A 24,352-nucleotide genomic window follows, 5' to 3' on the forward strand; every position below is an offset into this window, starting at 1 on the left:
TGGAGACATCACTATGCACCCCACCCCATAAATATGTACAATTATTATATGTCTATTAAATTAAAAAAAACTTTTTAAAAGCCAGGGAAAAGCTTGGTCATCCAAATCTGGGACTCATTCCTTACCTTGAGCTGCTGCTGGAGCTCACTGTTCAGCCGAGCCAGCACTGCATTTGCCTCTTTATTTTTGCGGATAGCAGTTTGAATGGCCTTCTTCTGTTTGGAAGACTGCCTACAGAAAAGCACAAACGCTTCAGTGAAAAAGGACTTAGAGATCTGAACCCTTGAGGGTCAGAATCTGGTTCATGAGAGGTGTTAAACTAACAAGTGGTTAACAATACAGGGCTCCAAAAATAAAATCTCATATTCACAGGCAGTCAGGCAGATAGACACCAAATGAAACAAATTTGTTGGGATGAATTATTTACACCTGAAGTAATTCCCATTTTATAACTTGAATAAAAGCTTTGAAGTGGGCCTTTTCAAACATTTGTGTTCCATTTATTCCAAGACATTTTAATAAGTATTTCTTCCTGACAAACCATATTAACTGGAATGCCCTTTTTTGTGTAAGAATTAATAGCACTTAAAAGACTTGCAGGTGTCCCCTGTGGACAAGTCTGAAGGAAAATAATAGAAGAACATTCTTTTTCCCAAAAATTCTACATTAACTTAGCCAGACTACCTACCTCTACCTTATTTATTATTAGGCATGAATGCCTAAGTGTAAGTGTGTGTGTGCATAAATGTGCACTCATGTGTATGTGCATAGACCAGCATATATCTGTGGCACTTGAGAAAAATACAGAACGTTTTAATACCAGTATGTCCCAATTAACAGCAAATTCACAGAACAGGCATAACCAGAGTGACCACGCATCCTACTGTGCCCATTACAATCTCCATTTGAACTGTCTGTTCAGTATAAGTACATTAACACTCTCTTTACTTTTCAAAACCGTTCATGGTTGGGATGATAAATCAGTGTGGTTACCACAGGGATAATCTACAACCTTTCATCCCACAGCAGGAAACACCGAATTCTTAGAGCAAAAGAGCAACTGATGTTCTCCTAGAAACACAGCCATATGTGCCATCACTGGGAGATGGGTTCTAGACAAGGGCAACTGAACTAGAATGGACTGTGACCACTTTACAGATCTGATTGATATTGACAATTGGCTGAGTGCAGTGGCTCAGGCCTGTAATCCCAGCACTCTGAGAAGTCGAGGCAGGATGGTCCCTTGAGGCCAGGAGTTTGAGACCAGACTGGGCAACATAGTAAGACTCCATCACTACAAAAAATAAAATGAAATTGGCTGGGCATGGTGGCTCATGCCTGTAGTTCCAGCTACTCAGGAGGCTGAGGGGGAAAGGATCACTTGAGCCCAGGAATTCGAGGCTTCAATGAGCCATGATCATGCTACTGCACCCCAGCCTTGGTGACAGAGTGAGACTTTGTCTCTAAAAAATAAAAATAAAAATAGGCCGGGCGCGGTGGCTCAAGCCTGTAATCCCAGCACTTTGGGAGGCCGAGACGGGCGGATCACGAGGTCAGGAGATCGAGACCATCCTGGCTAACATGGTGAAACCCCGTCTCTACTAAAAAATACAAAAAACTAGCCGGGCGAGGTGGCGGGTGCCTGTAGTCCCAGCTACTCGGGAGGCTGAGGCAGGAGAATGGCGTAAGCCCGGGAGGGGGAGCTTGCAGTGAGCTGAGATCCGGCCACTGCACTCCAGCCTGGGCGACAGAGCGAGACTCTGTCTCAAAAAAAAAAATAAAAATAAAAAAATAAAAATAAAAATAAATAGAAATTGAAAAGACAACCCACAGAATGAGAGAAAACATTTACAAAGATGGCTCAATTTTCTCATGTATCTGACAAGGGAGTTGTATCCAGAATATATAAAGAACTCATAACTCAAAAATAAAAAGATTAATAATCCAATTAAAAGTGGGCAAAGGGTGTGAATAGACATTTCTATGTCTATTCACATAGAAGATAAACAAATGGCCAATAGGCACATGAAAAGATGATCAATGTCATTAGCCACGAAAGAAATGCAAATCAAAACCATGAGATAACACTTCACACTCACTAGGATGGCTGTAATAAAAAAAAAAAAAAGGTAAGTGTTGACAAAATGGAGAAATTGGAACTCGCATACACTGCCAACAGGAACATAAAATGGTGCAGCCACTATGAAAAAGTGTGGTAGTTCTTTGAAATATTAAAGATAGAGTTACCACATGACCTAGCAATTCCACTTCCAGGTACAGACCCAAGAGAAATGAAAACGTAAGTCCACACAAAAACATGTACACAAATAGTGGCACTACTCTTAAGAGCCAAAAAGCAGAAATAACCAAAATGTCCATCAACTGATGAATGGATGAATAAAATGTGGTCTATCAATACAATGGAATATTATTCAGCCATAAAAAAATAAGTCCAGATTTATGCTACAACTTGGATGAACCTTGAAAACATTATGCTAAGTGAAAGAAGCCAGTCACAAAAGACCACCTTTCATTATTCCATGTACGTGAAATGACAAGAATATGCAAAGCCATGGAGACAGAAAGGAGATTCGTGGTTGCCAGGGGCTGAGGGGGAAAGAGAGAATGGGGAGGGATTGCTAATGGGCATTGATACTATTTTAGGCATGACAAAAGTTAGATTGTGGTGATGGTTGCATGACTTTGCGAATAAACTAAGAACTACTGAATTGTACATTTAAAAACATGAACTGTATGCTATGTGAATTACATTGCAATAAAGCTGTTATAAAAAAGAGAAAAAGAAAAGATCTCTGTATGAACTCCACCAGATGCCCTGACAACTACTCTGGAGAATGTTAAGCCACTGATGACTAAAATTAACATGAAGCTGAAATTAAAGTGGAGTGCTGGGGTAGAACATGGAAGAAAACTGAGCCATCTCTGTTCCTGATAGGGATTCACCTTCCAGGCTTAACAGGGGCTGGAAGATGGTCAAAGCTCTCGGTGAATGTGATGAACAAAATATACTTCCTCTATGGACTTATACCACCAGGGACCTGTCCATTTGAGAAAAAAGAAAATCGCCTGAAGGAGAGGGCTGCAGAGATTCAGAACGGGACTTTGGTTTCAAAGACAAGTTGCTAACATCTCCCACAGAACCTGCTGCTTTTTGTTCTACAACAGTGTAAGCAGAAGAAAATCTGCAGCAGCATCTGAGACCTGCAAGACCCCAAAAGCAGGGTCATGATGGGTCTTGAGCATTTATGTTAGTGACCAGTCAGGCTCACTTGCAGTCAAGTGACAGGAGCAGGTTTCTGTCCTCAACACCTACCTCAATTTCACTACAAAGAAATTGAAGCTTGTGATGGCTCTTCTCAAAGCCAAAGTTTTACAGAGAAGAATAGTTTGTCCACAGCATCATTGTCTCAGTCCCTGGCCATGTCCACAGATGTCTCCACCCTCCCTCCAATACCTGTTCCAGCTGGTTAGATAAATATAATGGAAGTTCTGTATGTATCCATTCTGTGCTGAGGCGACCAACAACAGAAACCATCACATACCACACCTACTGAAAGTGTGTCTGTGGGTGAAGGAGCTAGCCATTTGCCCTGAGGGAAAAGGAGATAACATGGGCAGAGAGGCAAAACTGACATTTACAATACTGTCGTCTTGCCAGGAAAATCTGGGCCCTCACAAGGAAGAGGGGTAGGAAACAACAGAAGGTGAGAGGAAGGGAAAGAAATCAAACCAAAGCAAACACCACAGCCTAGGACTTGCCTGCCCCTTTAGGTCAGGTTAAGTCCTATGGCTTATAAAGCCTTCTGTGTGACTGGGAGGCTTGAATCCCATCACAGAGATGAGCAAGATAAAACCTACGACCATGAAAAAAAAAAAACAAAAAAACTTAAAACCATGAAATCCTTCTGTTGGTGTGCATGTAAATGTCAACACATTTACATATCTGTGTACATCTCAGAGCGAGATTCCTACCTTGCTCTTGTTTATGTGGTCTACTTACTTTTGGACTGTTGGGTGCGGTTTCATGGTTGCTGCAGAAGCTGGCCCACTTGAAGCGGTGGAAGGCTCTTGGTTTTCTGTAGCTTGATTTTCTGGTCTGAATTTCCTACGAATGGGCTTTGATGGTGGCTGAGAATACGGTACATCCTGCGGATTTAAACCAAAATAAAAATTAGAAGTTAAACATTTAAATATTCCCTCCACTCTTCCTGCCAGTGTCCCACATTCCTTTAGCCCCAGTCCCAAGATCAGGAGGGTACTCTATTTACTGACCCATGGCTCAGCAAGAACTGGGGGGACACAGGCATCAGAGTCCAGTGGTCTTCCCTTTTTTCTTTTTCTTTTTAAATGTTTCAAGAAGTCTATTACTTCTTGTCACCTGAAACTCACACAGACCCTGTGTGCGTCTCACACCATGGGGCCTTATCTAACTGAAGACAAGATAGGCTCCTGCCTCACTCTGAAGCCTTTTAAAACCTAAGCTTTGGAAGTTTTTAAAGGTCTTAATCATATGCTCATCATTCTCCTATCCCCAATTCCTACATAAAGTCAAGAAAAAGAGCCACAGTGTATTATGGAAGGACACAGTTGGCCTGCTTCCTTGGAGGACTCTACCTCACCTGTGCTCCTGAGTCCAAGGCCCACTCTCTCTGAAGGGAGAAGAGCCTTGGAGGACAAGAAGAGGGTGAGGAGATGAATGGAGAGCATGATGAGTGAGGGGTACTTACTGAGTAAATGACAGGTGACCCGATGGCATGGCTGGGCAGATGCCAGGTGAAAATGCCACGATGCAAGAGGAAACCATGGTACAAAGACCAAGAAGGAGAGACTACCCCACTCCAAGAGGCACTCATAGAGGCTTAGCAGGTGGATGGGGTTTTGTTAAAGACATCTGTCCCCCTCCACAGCCCTTTTTGCTCTTGCCATAAAGAAGGCCACCATGTTTAGCTGCGGGGCTAAGGAGGTTGAGTATGTACTGTCATGTACAAAATGACATCAAGGGTCAAGCCCAGGAATCTTCAGGACCCCAATCTTCACAAAGAACCCACAGTCTAGGAAATCTGGATCATTGACATTCATTTCAGGACACAGAAACCTTAAAACAATAGATCACCTAATAAAGATAAGAAGCCCATGGGTGGGACTCGCAATGCCATCTGACAGCGTCCTCAGGCTGACCTTACCTTCTTTGCTGGACTACCTTCTGCAGCCTGGGATGGGGCTCTGCTCAGCTGTGGGAGTAACTCGGCCTCTGACACTTGTTCAGACTGTAGAAAGAGATCAGAGAGAGGACAGAAATGCAAAAACACAATCACCTAAATATATAATAAAGAGCACTTAGGAAGATAGTCACCAAGGGAAAACTGATTTAGGCCAAGTTGCAGCCAAGAATGCTTACGTCTGCTGATCCTTGGGAAAAACCTCCTATAGATGCTGCTATTAACTAACCCTCCTTCTCAGATTGTTCAACCTTAGGAAAAGGAATCATGGGAATTTCTTCTGTAATTGAACGTATGTATTGCTAAAAAACTAATGCTTCGCAACAACAAACTCTAAAAATAACAAGGCTTATCAGAAAAACAGGGTTGAAAAAAAGATTTTAACGAGCACCAACAAAAACAATCATCATCATTAAAAACTCTGATTTTTTTAAATGTTAAATTTATAATAAAGAAACACTCTATGAACAGCGTGAAGAAGAAGTAAGAACTATCTCCCAGGCCAACCAAAGCCCACGCGCTGCTGCATCCCCGGATCCAGCACCTACATTCCACTGCAGTGGCTGCCACCATGCCCAAGACAAAGGCTGAAGGGGACGCTAACAGAGACAAAACCAAAGTAAGGACAAACCACAGAGAAGATCTGCAAGGTTATCTGCCAAACCTGCTCCTCCAAAGCCCAAGCCTAAAGAGGCCCCTGCGAAGAAGGGAAAGAAGGTAAAGGGGGAAAAGGGAAAAGCCCATGCTGGCAAGGAGGGGAATAACTGCAGAAAATGCAGAGGCCAAAACAGAGCAGGCACAGAAAGCTGAAGGCGCTGGGGATGCCAAGGGAAGTGTGTGCATTTTTGATAACTGTGTATTTCTGGTGACTGTGCAGTTTGAAGTATTATTTTTTATTAAGTTTTATAAAAATGCAGAAATTTTTTTTTAAGCTATGTTGTTAGCACACCGAACACATCATTGTTGTTTTATGGAGAAGGGGCATACGTCACTAATAGAATGTCTCTGAGGCCAGGCACGGTGGCTCACGCCTGAAATCCCAGCACTTTGGGAGGCCAAGGCGGCTGGATCACCTGAGGTCAGGAGTTCGAGACCAGCCTGGCCAACATGGCGAAACCCCGTCTCTAATAAAAGTACAAAAATTAGCTGGGCGTGATGGTGGGTTCCTGTAATCCCAGCTACTCAGGGGGCTGAGACAGGAGAATCACTTGAACCCGGGAGGCGGAGGTTGCAGTGAGCCGAGATGGTGCCACTGCACTCCAGCCTGGGCAACAAGAGCAAGACTTCATCTCGGGAAAGAAAAAAAAAAAAAAAAAAGTCTCTGAAGCTGGACTGATGTGGAGAAAACACCTTTCCCTTCTAGTTTTGAAAGACATCTTCTTGGCTCCCAGAAAGAGGGACTGTCTGACGTTGACACACACAGTCACCTTGGCACAAAGGCCTTGTGGTGTGGAGAAACAAATTCCTTTTTATGTCCCCTTCTCCCTCTCTGCCTTCAATATACACTTAACTCCCTCAAACCCAGATACCTGTTGGGGTCTGGCCCCCAATAACTGGTTACCGGTCAGGCTGGCAATCTGGACTTTCCAGCGAGAACCCTTGAAAGACCCGTGCTCTGTTTCTAGATTGTGGATCTTCAGATAAATTCTGCCATTTTCATTTCATTTCCTGAAAGTCAGGGTCAGCTCATGAAAAGTTGTTAAACAGCACGTTGAATGTGAAATGTCAACCCTCACTCTGAACTTTCCCTCTTCGGGGCACCAAATGAAGACTTCATTGGGTTTTACCAGGGCTTTCTGATTTTGGAAGTCCATTGAAGGAGGGAGTCTTAAAGTTGTATACTGTTAATGATTGTCGCTCATGTCCTGCCTGAAATACCATGATTGTTCACAAAAAGTATCTTTAATAAAGCTGGACACAGTTTGGGAAAAAAAAAACCACTCTAGTAATTGTGGCCCTGCACCTTAAAAAAGGAAGGGGGACTGTAGTCGAAGGAGTTATCAGAAGGGTCGAGGGTGCTGAGTGGGATGGAATCAGTGACTAAACTCACCAAGATTGGCAAGGAATGTCCCCAAAGCACTTCAAGACAGAGTGGGTGTGAATCCGTCAAGTGGAAGAACACAGGGTGACTGGGTCTCGTGAGCAGCTCTCTATGTCCCCCATTTCCCCCAGTCTTCTGCCTTCAGCTATGTTAGTCTGCTTTCAGCCACTAGTAGCCAGTGATGCCAAAACATTCATGTGCTGAGAACGAACCCTACATATGAACCAATGTGACTTCTACATCATACTGACAACAGTCATCTATTGACCCACAGATAATACTCATTACAGAAACATTGTAGCACAACAAACTGACTTCATCCCTAACCTGGCCTTCTCTAACCTCCTTCAGAACATGGCTTCTTCCTCTGACTCCACTGAAATGGCTAGTTCCCAAGGGCGCTAACATACTCCCATTTAACACGTTATGGCTGCCTCTTCTCGTCTTCTCCTCATTGATCTTCTGCCCAGTATAGCACCTTTGACTATCTTTTTTAAACTCCTGCCCCTCGCATCTGAGAAGCTGCAATCTCCTAATTGTAGTCATTTGCTCTTTTTCCTGTTTTGACTCCTTTTATCCCTCAAATGTAGGATTTCTTAAGGTTCTGTCTTTAGTTCCTCCACCCATTTTTCCCTCCCTATTCATTCTCTCCCAGGGTAATCCCATCTGTTCCTACATTTTATCCCAAGCAATTCCCCATCTCCTCTAAATCCACTATGCAAGCACTCAACGTTCCTGATTTCTAGTTCCAACTAGTTCTTATAGCTTTCTCCCTTCCATTAAAGATAACTATATTGTTGTTGTTGTTGTTGCCAATAGGTACTATGATGCACACAACACTTACTATGTGTCATACATTGATCAAAGGGCTTTGCATGTATCATTGCAATTCATCATCACAGCCCTAGGAAGTAGCTATTATCCCCATCTTATTGGTGAAGAAACTGAAGATCAAGAAGTTAAGGAACTCACCCAAAATCACACAAATAGCAGAGTCCGAACACAGGCCTTGATTTCCAAAGCTGAGCTTATAACCACTATGCTATACAATCTCAGGTACTCTCAGGCCTGAGTGTTACTCATTCAAGATATATTTATTAAGCAGTCACTACAGGCAGGCCCTGTGCTAGCACTGGCACTCAAGGATGAACAAGATACAGATCCTGCCTAAGAGAAACTTAAAAGTCTAGTGGGAGCACCAGGGAAGTAATAAAGCCAACTTGCTTCAGTGGACTGTGGAGGGCAAGTATGGGGACTACAGAAGTACCCAGTTCCATGGGTCGGCAAAGACTCAGGAGCAGGTGATGTCTCAGCTGAGGCCTGGGCTAAAAGAGTAATGTGTGGGAACGGTGAGAAAGACGCAAAAGTAAGCTCACAAAGGGCCTCGCATGCTCCAACATCCATAATTTCAGCTGGAGCTACCACAAGAACACTAAGGTCAATCCCCAAGATGAAACACAGGAGAAACAGAAGTGAGGGGGAACTCATCTTTAGGCAGACTGAGTTAGAAGTACCTGGGAAACAACCAAGCAAAGCTGTCCAGGAGTCATTCACTGTTAGGAGTCTAGGGAACACAAGCCCTCACCCTGCTTTCCCTGGAGGTTCATACAAATGGAGGCATACTCCAAGCTCTATGAGCCAAAAGTCAGCTTTATTAACAGCTGAGTGAGGGCCCAGTAACCACCTGAATGCAGGGCCTCCTGTGAACCACGCTGAAGAATACAACTTGAACCTGAGGCCCCTTCTTGCCTTTTATCTAGAAATCTACTGCTTGGAAGATAACATATGTTCTGGCCCAAGTCTACGCATGCAGCCTCCTGCAGGGACCACAGGTATGCAGCAATATCTTGCAGCAGGCAGGCAGAGAGACGATAATAGTTTCAGGCTCTCTGCCTTTCAGTTAGTTGGTTCTCCTCCATCATCAGGTGGACAGAGAAGTGTTTGCTCTACCACTCCATTCCCTGGTGAGATGAGCAAAGTCTCCTCATGGAAATATTGAAGGAGATGATAAATGGACCCTTTTTCAACATAAATGAGGATTCCAAAGCACAACACAGTGTCGTTGTTATTGCCTCTTTTTCTCTTAAACGTCTCCAAAAACACAAACAATGGGGTGGGGGATGAGGACGCAGCTGTGAGATGTGTCTTAAAATGTTTTCCATTTGCAAATTTACCTTCCTGAACTTGTATGCAGTGGCCTGGGTTTTCCAGCTCTATGTCTGGTAACAGACCACTGCATGGTGTTACGTCAGGCTAAATCTGACCATCAATCCCCTAAATTGATCCATCTATCAAGCATTCGGAGGAGCAAATCTTGGGAGGGACCTGGAACACAGGCATCAGGAAGGTTCCAGAATAAGGCACAGCCTTGACAGAGTCAGACATTATCTCAGGAAAAGAGATGGGCAAAGATAACCAGCTTTGTGATAAGAAAAACTAAAGATGAGATTTAGGCATGCAAAAGACCTTCTTCACAATAAGCTTTCCTTCATAAAAATAGTTTGAGGCTTATGTCAAGCTTGGGATGTGGAAAGCAGAATAAGGTGGGGAGATTTCTTTGTTATTTCTTGAGACTTTTCTAAGTTACCAACTTTGGAAGAATGATAATCCAAGAAAACAGGGGGCCTCAGTGGTTCTCTTCCTCCTCTGTGTATTTGGGGTCGGGGGAACAACTCTGCCAACACGATAATATGGCTTTGTCCAAAAGTTTTGGTTTTCTGAACTGAAATCCAGTGACTGACTCTTGTGGGAAAAAAACAGATATATGGATTACAATTAATATTACAAATGGCAGTTCTGCCCTCATGGTTCCATGTGTAACAACATGTACCCAGTCAGGATGTGACAAACCAGAAAAATGTACTTTTAGCAAAGAGCTCACTGAAATGTGAGCTGAAGTTCTAATATATATCTAATATTGTAATATTAAAATATATACTATATAAATATATATCTAATTAAAATATAATTAGATATATTTTAAAAATATATATCTAATATTGTAATATTAATACTTCCTTATTTACAAATGGCAAATATACTTTCATTCTAATTTTGCAGTGAAACTCCTGGACTTAGACAGTGCTGCCACTCACGATGTGGCAAACTGTCCTGGGTCTTTGACCATTCCCATGGTTGATGGGACAGTATGATTCCTGCTGAGCTGGCTTCCCAGAAATGGACACAGGTTCAGAGAGGCTAAGCATTTCTATGCATTCATTTATTCAATTACATAGATATTTCTTTTGTACCTCTGCTATGTCAGGGACCATGGTAGGTGCTTGGGACATGGGTAGGGGGAGGCCCACTGTAGTAGGTGCTGTGTTGGCCCCACCTGGGTCACCTTTCCCTGGCTGGCACACCATCCCCCAGTTGCTCTGAGTGTTAGCTATTGAGGACTCACAGCTGCCCTCTTCTCTAGAGACTTATTCTCAACCAATGGGAGCCTACCTCCCACCCCAACCTCCAGCAGCCTATAACGACTGACTTAGAGAAGGATATAAAAGGCCAGTCCCCTGTCTCAAACAGGGTTAACTCTATTATGCAACTATGTACTAGAATCCTGCCCATGTGGATGAGGTCAAGGTCAGATTTTATCTGAGACTACATCATTGCTTGGCTCCTTCCCCTTCCCTACTTTTCTTCCCTCTCCTCCTCCTAGGTTTTTTCCTAAAGAGCATTCCTTCAACAAATCACTTTTCAAGAATCCTCATCTCAGGTTCTGCTTCTAGGGAAGCTGACCTGAGATACTATGCAACGTACTCCCAGGAGAGGGGACTGAAAGTACTCTAGTATGCTCCTCCTTGTTGTCTCTGTTTCTATCTCTAGCTCTCTCATCGCTTGTTCTGGAGACAGTCAGCTGCCACACTGTGAGGACACCCAAGCAGTCCTAGCAAGGGGTCCATACAGCAAAGAAGTGAGGCCTCCTGCCAACAGCCTTATGAGTGAGCCATCTTAGAGGTGGATCATCAGCTCCAGTAAAGCCTTCAGATGACTGCGGCCCTGGAAGACATCTTGACAGAAGCCTCATGAGAGAATGTGACCCAGAACCACCCAGCTAAGTCACTCCCAAGTTCCTGACCCAAAGAGACTGTGAGCTCGTAAATGTCAGTTAAGTTTCTAGGGGGACAAAAAGGCATCCTGATGTATCTAGAATTTGGGGACTTGCAGGGTGGAGGAAGGGTGAGGAGTCAGGAGAAAAATGGGAGAGCTGAAGCTGGAGAAGGACAGCAGGGGGTAACACATGGTCTCCCAGACCTGGTTTGTTCTGGGTCATTTGCTAGACACTCAACACCACCCCTCATTTCCATGCCCTTCTCTACGCTGCAGCAGGCAGAAGCCTGGAAATATTTACTCCTTTTCTTAGTTTCTTAAGTTTCTTAGTTTCTTAAGTAACTAATTCCTTAAATTAAATCTCTTGCAGTAGGAAATACCAAAAGTGGTTTCTGTTTGCCCAACCAGACTGACACACATCCATCCTAAGGATCAGAGCTTATCCTGAGGGCCACAGGGTCCACTGAAGGATTTTAAGTAAGGAATCAATCTGACTAGATTTGTATTTTACAAAGGTTATTCTAGATCCAGGACTAGAGGTAACTCGTACCTGGGTAAAAGGAACCCAATTCGAATGCTGAAAAAGAAAAGATGATGGTTATCTAGGCCAGGTTGGTAGGAATGGGTTCGGGCTGACTTAAGAGCTACTCAGACTGGAAACTGAAGACACCCTTGGCCATTTTTGGAACACTGTAAGTAAAGAAAAGATAAGGACACATGGAACCCAGGTTTGGATTCTGGATAATGAGTAAATGGTTGAGAGATAAAGTAGTTTAAAGCAAGAGGCAGGAATGATGGCAGTATGGAAATGGAATAAAATTAGGCAGATTTATCATAAAGCAGTGCTGGAACAACAACTAGAAGAATGTGTATCTTCTAGTAGCATCTCTGAAAGGGGGTACCAGGAAGCACCAGTTCCATGAATTGTCTAGAGCAGGGATTAACAAACCTTTCTGTAATGGGCAGACAGTAAATATCTTAGGGTTTGAGGGCCAGACTACTTCTGTAGCCACTCTGCAACTCTGCTGTTGTGCTAAAGCAGCTACAGACAATATGATGAATGGGCACAACTGTGTTCCAATAAACTTAATTTACAAAAAAACAGTGATGGGATAGATGAGGCCTATGAGCCATAATTTGTCAGCCCCTGGCCTAGGGGGAAGAAGAATCTACAGATAAGCTTAGGAAACACTGCCTGGTCTATCTCCCCCTTGGAGATTCACTGAGCACACAGCACATTACACACTCTGAAATTCTGAAAGGAAGTCACTTGCCTTTGCATAGCCCATCAGTTCCCAAAGTTATTTGGTTTCATCTCCTTATTCTCATGTAACTCCTATTAACATCCTGAAGAACTAATGTTCTGTGGAACATATTTTCAGAAACACTGACTACAGACTGGATTTTAGAGGAACAAAGGAAGAACATTCTATTTGACTTGAATGTCAAATGCCATGTTCCACACCTAACCCTTGGGGAGGTGCATTCTCCACTGTGGTTGACAGATCCAACAGTTGGCCCCTGTTGCACTCCTCTCCCTTCTTGCTTTGGCTTAAGAGTACGATGAAGGTAGGGTTAGAATGAGGTTGCTGCCTCGCCAGAAGGGGGTCCCTTCTCCCTGCAGTAGCAGCTGTTGCTGCTGCCAACTACTTCTCTGCATGAATTTATTTACAGGGCTCTTTTAAAACCTCCTGGACAAAAACACAATAAAAATAGTTAATTATAATAGTTTAGGCAGATGAACATGACATTAATAAATTATGCATTTTTAAGGAGTTTAAAACAGTATGTCTCAGATTTCAGTTCCACTGAGGCAGGTTAGCTTTACAAAGGTCCCACTGGTCCCATCTGAGTCCACGCACTCGTCACACTTGTCACCTGGGCCACTGCAAAGACTTCAATGGGTCTTTTTCCAGCCTTCAGTTCTAGCCCAGTCTGATCCACCCTGCACACCACTGAGAAATTAATCTTGTAAAGCACCATCTAATCAAAATGCTTTTTCTCAGTCTTTCACTGGCTCCCCAAGGCCTATGGCACACAACACAATCCCTCGGCCAGTTAAAGCTCTTCCATCCTCTGGCTCCAATTTACCTCTGCATCATAACTGGGTTAGTTTGCCCATATGGAACCTGTTCCAGGCATATAGTTATTCCCCAAATCTTCAAGCACATTGGAAGTTTCTCCCCAACTCAATTATGTTTGTTCTAGACCCGCTAGCCCAGTGGCTCCCAAATATAACTGGAGCAGGATAATTATCTGGGGAACTTTTTATAAATTCAGACTTGTAGATGCTATTCCAGACTTCTCTCATCAGAATCCCTTAGGGATGGGGCATTAGAAACTCATATTTTAACAAGCTCCCTAGGTGATTTTTATGTAGCCAGCCCAGATCAACCAGGAACCACTGATGGTGCAAACTCTTCATTTAAGAGATGAGAAAACCTAGTCTCCAAGGCCCTAGTCTGGGCAAGGCCACAGGTGCTCTTGCAATACTAACTAGGCTTCTTAATTGTTTCCTCATCCATTCATCATGGAGGGAATGGGGGCATATGCCACATGGTTCTATAGATAAATATTTGCAGCTGGGCAAAATCTTTAGCAGTAAAATTTTGTTTAAAAGTCAAATTTGCAACAACAACAAAAAGTCAAATCCCACTTAAAAAATAAATAGTCTGGCTGGGCATGGTGGCTCACGCCTGTAATCCCAGCACTTTGGGAGGTGGATCACTTGACACCAGGAGTTTCAGACCAACCTGGCCAACGTGACAAAACCCCGTCTCTACTAAAGATACAAAAATTAGCTGGGTGTGGTGACGCACTTCTGTAATCCCAGCTACTCAGGAGGCTGAGGCATGAGAATCACTTGAATCCAGGAGGCGGAGGTTGTAGTGAACCGAAATCTCGCTACTGCACTCCACGTTCCAGCCTGGGTGACAGAGCAAGACTCTGTCTCAAAAAAAAAAAAAAAAAAAAAGTCTATCTGTAGAACTTTGCCAAGGTGTGGATAATTGGTAACTTCTTTTTTAGGTTTGCAATATTGGCAGGTCAGAACAAGAAACTCAGGCTTTATCATCCAAGGATCCAGGTGGATTCCAAGAATGGGGATCACAAGGGCAGCAGCTAAATTCTAGGCAGATGAGAAGACAATCCTGCTCCTGCCTCCAGGGCCTTTCTAGCATCCTGTCAGTATTCTAAATGTCATTTGGTGCCTAGTTTTCACCTGTCCCCCATCTCTGCTGGGCAAGAACACAACAGAAAGCCATTTGCTAAACCCAGTCATAGAAGATGTAGAACCAGTGGCCTAGCACACCACTGTTCCACCCTATCATTCCCCAACCAGGCTCAGAGAGAGGGGTAAATAGAGCCTCAAGAAGGTCCAAAAGACTGAATTCTCAGCAAGAATGATTACCAAAATCCATGACTCAAGTCACCTGTGAGAGACAGAAGATGATAAATGAATGGTAAGCACCTGGAGGGCAGGATCTGTCTTGTTTCCCTATCATTTTCCTGATACCTAAGCTGAATGCCCACAAACAACAGGTCCTCTAATCAATGTGTGGAATAACCCAGCAATGAACCCAATACTGTTTCGTGTTCCACTGGAGAAGAAGTCAGTAATTCATCCCTTGGTAACTGCACCCACAGAGCACAGAACAGTTACAGGGTATAGGCTCTGGAGTCAAACCCAGGTTTTGCACTTGCTCACTGTGTGAGCTGGTCACATGCTTAGTCTCTCTGAGCTGCAATTTCTTCATCTGCAAAGTGGAATAATTCACCTAACTCACAATATCGTGAAGATTAAGCAAAATGTCTGTCTAGTGTGCTAAGCACAATTACATAGTAACTGTTCGACAATAGCAGCTACTATCATCATTAGGATTAAAATTATGATGGGTTTCCCAGGCATAGTTCCTCCTATTGCAAGCAGCAGCCAATCCAACATAAGGGCATTTTCCTCCTTGCCAAACAGATGAAAACCTAGGCTGAGAAAATGCTGGCTCCAATTTAGAATATAAGCGGATCCCACAAAGCAGGCTATCCACAGTCTAAATCTGTGCCACTGGATATTACTGCTACTAATATTGGAGGGGAGAAAAATTTAAAAATAAAATCCCTTTCAGACTTTCATGTTTCACTGCTGCTTTAGCATAGATATCTCAGGCAGTGTGCAGTGAACATCTCTGGTGGGCACCCCCCTCAGTAGACCAATCCAACATTGGAGACACTCAGGCAAACACTGACAGAGGGGCTCAGGAACAACTTTGTTGAGAGTGGGTACCAGTGACTATAATGGGCAACTAGTTGCTGGATTCAGCAGTCACATGGCAGAATGTCTTGGGGATTCCTGGAACCCATTAGATTATGGACAACATCCATGAGACAGACTTACTGTTACAACTAAAGGACTATGAACACTTTATTTTGGTCTAAAGACAAATATTTTGACCATGACCTGGGTTTTGTTCTTCTATGTCCAATTTCTAGTAATGGAACAGAAATCTGAGTCAAGTCTGAACTGCACTCTCTATATCACATACCTAAAGCCATATTAAAACACCATCTGCAGAGACAACAACATGAGCCTCACAGGTAAGGTGATCTAAAGCAGGATTCTCTAGAGACTCACGCTCCCCAGGGATGAGGTTGAAGAAAGATGCCCCATGCATGCCTCCTGCCAAACCAAAGAGACCCTTACTAAACAGGCACCCACCAGCAGCACAATTCAAAGGCACCTCATTATGAGGCCTTTAGAAATCCTTTCTGCTGGGCCCCAATCCCTGACATATCTAGGTCTGGCAATAATAACAAATGTATATACAAATTTCAAAATGCCTCAGAGCCCTGGCCTATGAACTGATATTTTATCACACTTACAATCTGAATTACTTTCCTGGTTCCTTTGCTCTGTGTATTGGTGTGATGGAGTGTTAGAGTAACACCCTTTCTGATTTACTGATAGTTCACACTTAGGCTGTGATAAATGTCCCCTTTTGGGTTGACATAGCCCTTCCCGCATGAGCCATGTCCATCAGAATAATGTGGCTTTAAAAAATTTCAATTAGAAATAGCTGGCCAGAAAGGGAGCTATAAAAATTATGTTAAGAGTTAGGAACCAGCCATAAAATAAATTCAGCATTGATGAGGACGTGGAACTGGAGTGGGAACACCATTAATGGAGTGTAAATCAGTACAAACACTTCGTAAAACTGTTTGGCAGTACCTATTAAAGCTGAACATATGCCTACACTATGACCCAGAAATCCTACTCTTAGGTATATATCCAAGAGAAATGAAAACACTCATCCACTCAACAACTTGGATACGAGTGTTCACAGCAGCACTATTCATAATTTCCCAAATCTGAAAAGTACAAAAATGTGCATCAATAGTAGAAAACAGTGTTATATTTGCACATACAATGGAATACTATACAGCAATGATCTCAATTACACACAACAGTATGAATAAATCACACAAACATCATTTAATAAAAAGCCAGACACGGAGTATACACCGCATGATTCCACTTACATAAAGTAGAACACAGGTCAAACTAATTTATGCTGTTAGAAGTCAGAATAGTGGTAACCCCAAGAATAAGAGATAGCAACTGGAAAACAGCACAAGGAGGGCTTCTGGGGTGCTAGTAATATCCTGTTTCTTGATTTGGATGCTGATTATATGCATGTGCTCTACTTACGAAAATTGAGTTGCACCATTAAATGTGCAACTTGCTTTTCTACATGCATATTATACTTCAATAAAAAGTGTTTTGGGCCGGGCACGGTGGCTCATGCCTGTAATCCTCGCACTTTGGGAGGCCGAGGTGGGCGGATCAACTCAGGTCACGGGTTTGAGACCAGCCTGGCCAAAATGGCAAAACCCCATCTCTACTAAAAATATAAAAATTATCTGGGTGTGGTGGCACATGCCTGTAGTCCCATCTACTCGGGAGACTGAGGCAGGAAAATTGCTTGAACCCGGGAGGCGGAGGTTGCAGTGAGCTGAGATCACGCCACTGCGCTCCAGCCTGGGCGACAGAGTGAGACTCCGTCTCAAAAAAAAAAAAAAAAAAAAGTTTTAAAAATCCAGTAGAGCCAATTTCCTGTAATGTCCTTAAAGTGCCACCTAGTGGCACAAGCTAAACATAAACAAGAGGGAAGTTTTGCCTCTAGCAATTTCAAAAATATGGCCCCATTTCTAATAGCACATTCTGGGACTGGGCTGAAACAGTGCCCTAGACTAAAATCACTGGCATGATACATAAAGAAAAAAAGCTCTTGTTGCTTGGCATGTAGAATCCTGACACAAGGATTCAGAGGCAAGGGAAGCTGTCTACCACAGAGCATGCTAGTGTTAGTGAGCCAATGATACACATCTCTTCCCAGCTCCACTTGCAGTCAGCATGGTGGGAACATTCACAACACAGACAGCAACAATGGCTGCAAACTGGGGCTTTCCCCCACCCCTTGGGGGAGAAGGTTTACCAATATATCACTGGGTGACACCTACAAAATTTGCTGGGCAGAGAAGGGTATTTAGGAGGTAGGAAGAAAAATTCCTTTACCCTGTTTTCTCTGGACAGGCTTGTTTCCTTCTTCCTCTCCTTCAAGATACAATACTGTGATGAGGCCTAGTCTGCCTTCTTTTAATTATGCTTGTGAAACAGAGTTAGGGAGTCCTATCCACTGCAAGCCTTTGAAGCTGCCAGTTGTATCAAAGATACTGCTCAGAGTTTTGCGAGTAAAGTCCGAAAGACAGATCATCTCGGTCAAACGTCCTCAAAGAAAAATCAGAAACTATAAACACAGGCATGTGATCCTTGAGATAAGAGCAGGAGGGTTAAAGGCTGATGGGGAGGCCTATCCATCTGTCCACGGGTTCTTCTCATTGCCATTCTTTTGATCTATGGCAGGATTCTCGAGACTCATGTTTCCCAATGGAAAAGGTTGAAGATGCCCTATGCGTGCCTCTTGCCAACTGATTCTCCTTCGTATTTCCATTATTTATAGAAACAGGTGACCATGTGGATTTGGCCTGTAGGCTATAGTTTGCCAACCCCTGACGTAGGCAGAGAGACAGCCCATTAAAGGTCACAGATGAGGGTAACAACGTGCTTCGATTACAAGTGCTTTAGCGAGCCAGTTCAGCACTCATTCTGGGCTGGTGGCAACTAATTTCTAGCTCTCTGGAGTCTGTTCTGTGTCTGCCAACTAGACCCCACCTCTGTTTCACTAGGCCTGTGGTGATAATTATAACAGCTAAATGTTGTTGAGGGTTGACCATGGCACCAGGCATCATTCTAAGTGCTTTAGAGGTCTTCACTCATTTAATCATCAGACCCCTATGAAAATGGATACTATCATGATCCCCATTTTACAGATGATGAAATTGAGGCACAGAGAGATGAACTTGCCCAAGTCACAAAGCCAGTAAGAGGCAGAGATAGGATTTGAAACCCCAAGCCCATGCTCTTAAATCCTCTGTCAGGCTGCCTCCCTGAGCCCAACCCCCCTGGTTGTCCTCCACTGTCCTTTCCCATTAGCATGGTAGCACATTCGGGCATCCTCCCAATCCACATCTGCTCCTCCTCTGACCCCCTCAGGAGTGCTTCCTTAAAGTCACAGTGTAGGCCACGTACAGTGGCTCACGCCTGTAATCCCAGCACTTTGGGAGGCCGAGGCAGGGGGATCACAAGGTCAGAAGTACAAGACTGGCCTGGCCAACATGGTGAAACCCCATATCTAGTAAAAATACAAAAAGTAGCCAGATGTGGTGGTATGTGCCTGTAATCCCAGCTACTCGGGAGGCTGAGGCAGAAGAATTGCTTGAACCTGGGAGGCAGAGGTTGCAGTGAGCCAAGATCATGCCACTGCACTCACAGTGCGATAGGGGGCAGCAGAGAAGAGAAATGAGGATTCCATTGCTCAGAAACCCAGAAAACAACCATAACTGAGCCCCCCTAGGGGAAAACTGGGCTATATTGTTAGTTATTAGAAACATGGTGACCAGTTTATTGTCTACAACCTGTGTCAAGAAAGCATGAAGAAATGGGTTTAAATGAGACACACAGAAAATGACTCAGTTGTAAGAACCATGAGAGACTATAGAATAGATAGCGTCGGGCACGACTGCTGTGAGAGGGTGACGCAGGATAAAGGAGCTACAGGATAAAGATCACATAACAGTCTTTGTGCTCCCATAGTTCTCAGCAGAGTGTGGGCCTACAGTGAGCATATTCCATTAACACCTGATGAAATGATTAGATGAACTTATGGCATCTTCCAGAAGAATGATACCAGCAGAGTGAGCTTTATATAATACAACAATATCATGGGCATACTATAATGAGGAAGAACCTAAGAAAGAAAACAAGTCACCAGAAGTGAGGTAAAGCTAATTTTTAACTAGTTCCATAAAATAAAATGTATCCCTGACAAATATAGTGTGTCAGTTTGATTGTTCAGAAAGTAATTGTGAGACTTGGTTTCACAGCACAGCATAGTAGTATAGTAGGAGCTGGCACACTGGGGCTAACTAGCCAAGGTAGGAACCATAGCCTTAACTCTTTCTTGCTGTCAGTGACCTCGAGCAAGTTGCTGAGGTTCTCTGTGCCTTGTTTACTTATCTGCAATGTGAGGATAGCAACAGAACCCACTGCACATGGTTGCTGTGAGGCTTACATGAGTTAATATTTGTAAAGCATCTAGAAGAGCATCGGGCACTCTGTTGAAGTGCTTGATAAATTAATAAAATACATGATGAATCGGAAAGCCTCTATGGTTTGTGTACTCTTAAAATCAATTTTGAAATGCATAAATAATTATTTATTATGCAAAAGTTCTCTTTCTGTTCCCTTTTAGGGGGCAGAATAAGGGTTATCCTTGGCCTTTTGCTACATCAAATATGGCCCACACACCAAATGTGAAGGCCATTTTGGTTAAGATGAATGTAAGTCTGCACTGGGGAAGGCACTTTAAAAATAAGCATTTGAGATTAATGTAGGAAAGAGTTCACATTTAGAAAATTATTGGTAGGCACAGAGTGTAGAAATTTAATCAACTTTTACTTAGCAGATCTACAGTTAATTTTTGTGATGTACAGTGAATGATTTTTCTCTCTCTCTCTCTACATGCTTATTAAATTTCCAGCACTTCCCCAGAAACCTTTTCCAGCCCTTTTCTTCTACAGCAGGCTGGCTTGCTTACCAAATGCGAGGTCCAAGTAGTTAACTTCTGCTCTCTGAATCTCAACTTCCCCTTCCATAAAATGATATGCAATGACAGATATGAGAGTGTCAGCATGAAGAGTTAAAATTTAAAAGACTCAGTCCCACTCAGAAGCAAGATACAGGTCCCTGTGGGGCCAAATCACAAAGTGGTAGGTCAGGCAGAGGGTGCAGAAGCAGACAGAGGCAGCTGAGAGCTCCTAATAACAGGGATTTAAATGTCCCACATGAGGCAGGGGACTGGTACCAAGCTCATTCCCTGATGCCAGAGGCTAAAGTATCACTTTGCTACCTGTGAAGCTGCAAAACCAAGATGAAGCCTGTGGAGACGCTCTGGGTTGCCTACTTAGGAAAGGAACTGAAGCAGATATAATACTGAAGCCTGGTTCTGGGCTAAGCACCATTGGGTGCCATCTATAAGACCCCTGACACCTGCACCAGATGGAAGTGCTGTATTTCAAGTATAAGAATCAGCTCTTGACTGGAGGCCATGGATGCCAGGAGTAGTTGGTAGAGATAGCCACTGAACTGGTAGAAAGGGAGGAGCTCAGAGAACTGAGAATGAGATTGAACTCCAACTCAAAATAAGCCTACAAAACAAAATTCCAAAAAGCATGGTAGAACAGCCAAATAAAAAAGGCAAATCTGCTCCTGACAAAAATGAAAATAGAACAAGTTAAAAATAAAATAAGTATTTTAGAATCATCAAAGTTAAAAGTGGAGAATAGATCTTAAAAAAGAATAGATGGGTATAAAACAAAAATAGGGAAAAGTAAAACAAGAACAGGTTGTTATAAAAAATAATGGATTATAAAACCTAGACTCAAAGAATAGTGATAGAGGCTTAATAACAGAATAGGAAAAATTCTAGGCTATATAGTTATGCACAGGATTTTTAATTTGGAAGATGAAGATTTCATCCAGAGCAAACCCAGAAAGATCACAACATAAATAGATGAAAGTGACAAGGTGCAGTGCTCACATCTGTACATCCCAGCACTTTGGGAGGTCGAAATGGGAAGACTGCTTGAGCCCAGGAGTTCAAGACCAGCTTGGGCAACATGAAAAAACCCCATCTCTACAAAAAATACAAAAAACTAGCCAGGTGTGGTGGCATGCACCTGTAGTCCCAGCTATTTGGGAGGCTGAAATGGGAGGACGGCTTCAGTGAGCCATGGATTGTCCCATCACACAGCCTGGGTGACAGAGCAAGACCCTGTCTCAAAAAAGAAAAAAAAAAAAAAAGATGAAAGACTCATTACTAGAATTTTTTTAAAAATGTGTTGACAGAAATATAGTTAGTTTGAGTTCAAGAAGAAAACAGAAGAAATAAGTAGAGAAGCAAAACCCACAGAGATATCACTAAATGTTCTAAAATTAAAGATGATTTTCCAGAAGGAACATGCATGCCAAGTGTCACCTGGAATAAACAAATTTAAATCTGTGCTTAGACCCATCACAGCGCCATCAAAACAGAACGCTGAAAGTAAAAATAAACTTTTAAAAGCCACCCCAGAGGAAAGACGAAGCTGCACCAAAGGAATAAAAAATAGATTTGACAGTACAATCCGGAGCAGTGGCAGCAATAAATGGTAGACGAGGAGGTAATGCATTCAAAATACTGAGGAAAAATTACTTTCAGTTTAAAATTCGGTACACAGCAAAAGTACTATTTAAGAGTGAGGGCAATAAGAGTTTACTATCCAAAGAACATAGATTTAAAAAAATGACTAGATGATAATACCTCAGTACACTATTTCTTTGAACTTCACAATTGCTAGAGTCATCATAACAATATAATTATGCAATATGTCTTATCACTATTTCTGACAGCTGGTCTCTAAAAGTAGTTTCCAAAGGTCATTTTATTCTGGTAAATCTTCAAATGATGTTTTATTCTAGTTGTCATATCAGAGGACATTTTTTTTTTCTTTTCCCCAATCCTTAATTGTAAGACAAAATTTTTAAAAGAAAAACTGCGTAACTTCCCCACCAAAACAGCCATTTAAACTTCTACCACTTACTCAGCAGTCTTCTCCAAGTATTTTAGCATTAGGCACTTGACATTTAGTATTGAACTGTCTGGAGACCTTCACAGATACCCCAATTCAAATAAAAACTACACATACAGAATCTCGCAAAATACAGAATCTTATAAAAACAAGTTACAAGACAAAATAGGTAAATTATAAATGAGTTATCTAAGCGATCCCTTTAGACCCCTAAAAAAGAGTTAGTAGAAACTCACTAAGGAGCTAAGAATCTCAAAACCCTACTGGGGGCCGTGCGCGGTGGCTCAAGCCTGTAATCCCAGCACTTTGGGAGGCCGAGACGGGCGGATCACGAGGTCAGGAGATCGACACCATCCTGGCTAACACGGTGAAACCCCGTCTCTACTAAAAAAAAAACGATACAAAAATCTACCCGGGTGAGGTGGCGGGCGCCTGTAGTCCCAGCTACTCCGGAGGCTGAGGCAGGAGAATGGCGTGAACCCGGGAGGCGGAGCTTGCAGTGAGCTGAGATCCGGCCACTGCACTCCAGCCCTGGCGACAGACCGAGACTCCGTCTCAAAAAAAAGAAAAAAAAAAAAAAACCCTACTGGGAAGGGAACAGTGGCTAATCTAAAAGTAATTCGAAATCTGACCGCCGGAAAGGGGCCAATTACCATGCACCATGGACTTTCAAGGTCACCCCTCAGAGATGAGAAAAACTTACCATCAAAGGTGTACCATATACTTATGTGGTACAATCAGGAAACACTTCTGTATTCAGTTGTTACCCCTCTTTTCTACTGTCTGTCATGTAATCATTTTAATAGATGCCTAGGCCGGGCGCGGTGGCTCAAGCCTGTAATCCCAGCACTTTGGGAGGCCGAGGCGGGTGGATCACGAGGTCAGGAGATCGAGACCACCCTGGCTAACATGGTGAAACCCCGTCTCTACTAAAAAAATACAAAACACTAGCCGGGCGAGGTGGCGGCGCCTGTAGTCCCAGCTACTCGGGAGGCTGAGGCAAGAGAATGGCGTGAACCCAAGAGGCAGAGCTTGCAGTGAGCTGAGATCTGGCCACTGTACTCCAGCCTGCGCAACAGAGCTAGACTCCATCTCAAAAAAAAAAAAGATGCCTAATATTCGAATTAGGCAGATATACATTACCCTTGACCAGTGCCTTCTTCCTAGACATTAAGGTTGTCTGTATTGTTCTTATTTTTATTTATAATACTAAAATAAAGGTCATCATAGAACTTTTCCTTTCTTTTGAATTAGTTACTAGGATTAATTCTAAAGACGTGTTGATAAAGAACAAAATGCTGAGTGCTTCTTTTAAAAAGAAGGAAGGGGGACAGGCTTATACCTTTCTCCTCTATTCCAATGCTGGTATTTCATTACTAATTCTCACCCTCTCTTCTCCTTGCACTTATCACTATGGCCATTTCCCTTGCCTTTTGAATTTGTCATTCAGTGCCAACTGTTTGAGAATAGTTTTCAAATTTAAGAAATCCTCAGCCGGGCGCGGTGGCTCAAGCCTGTAATCCCAGCACTTTGGGAGGCCGAGACGGACGGATCACGAGGTCAGGAGATCGAGACCATCCTGGCTAACACGGTGAAACCCCGTCTCTACTAAAAAATACAAAAAACTAGCCGGGCGATGTGGCGGGCGCCTGTAGTCCCAGCTACTCAGGAGGCTGAGGCAGGAGAATGGCGTAAACCCAGGAGGCGGAGCTTGCAGTGAGCTGAGATCCGGCCACTGCACTCCAGCCCGGGCGACAGAGCGAGACTCCGTCTCAAA

General features: G+C 43.2%; 1 protein-coding gene across 8 annotated transcripts in view; it reads right to left on the reverse strand.

The window, feature by feature from the left end:
- Positions 1 to 24,352, reverse strand: part of REPS2 (RALBP1 associated Eps domain containing 2) — a 202,036-nt gene that overhangs the window by 14,163 nt on the left and 163,521 nt on the right. For all 8 annotated transcript variants that reach the window (XM_023198938.2, XM_023198937.2, XM_023198942.2 and 5 more), the window contains 3 exons: positions 5,205 to 5,288; positions 4,022 to 4,167; positions 126 to 231 (listed from right to left, as the gene is read on the reverse strand). In XM_023198938.2, the coding sequence (XP_023054706.1) occupies positions 126 to 231; positions 4,022 to 4,167; positions 5,205 to 5,288 (336 nt within the window). The remainder of the gene's footprint in view (positions 1 to 125; positions 232 to 4,021; positions 4,168 to 5,204; positions 5,289 to 24,352) is intronic.

Source organism: Piliocolobus tephrosceles, chromosome Y (assembly GCF_002776525.5).
Source record: "Piliocolobus tephrosceles isolate RC106 chromosome Y, ASM277652v3, whole genome shotgun sequence".
NCBI classification, from domain to species: domain Eukaryota; kingdom Metazoa; phylum Chordata; class Mammalia; order Primates; family Cercopithecidae; genus Piliocolobus; species Piliocolobus tephrosceles.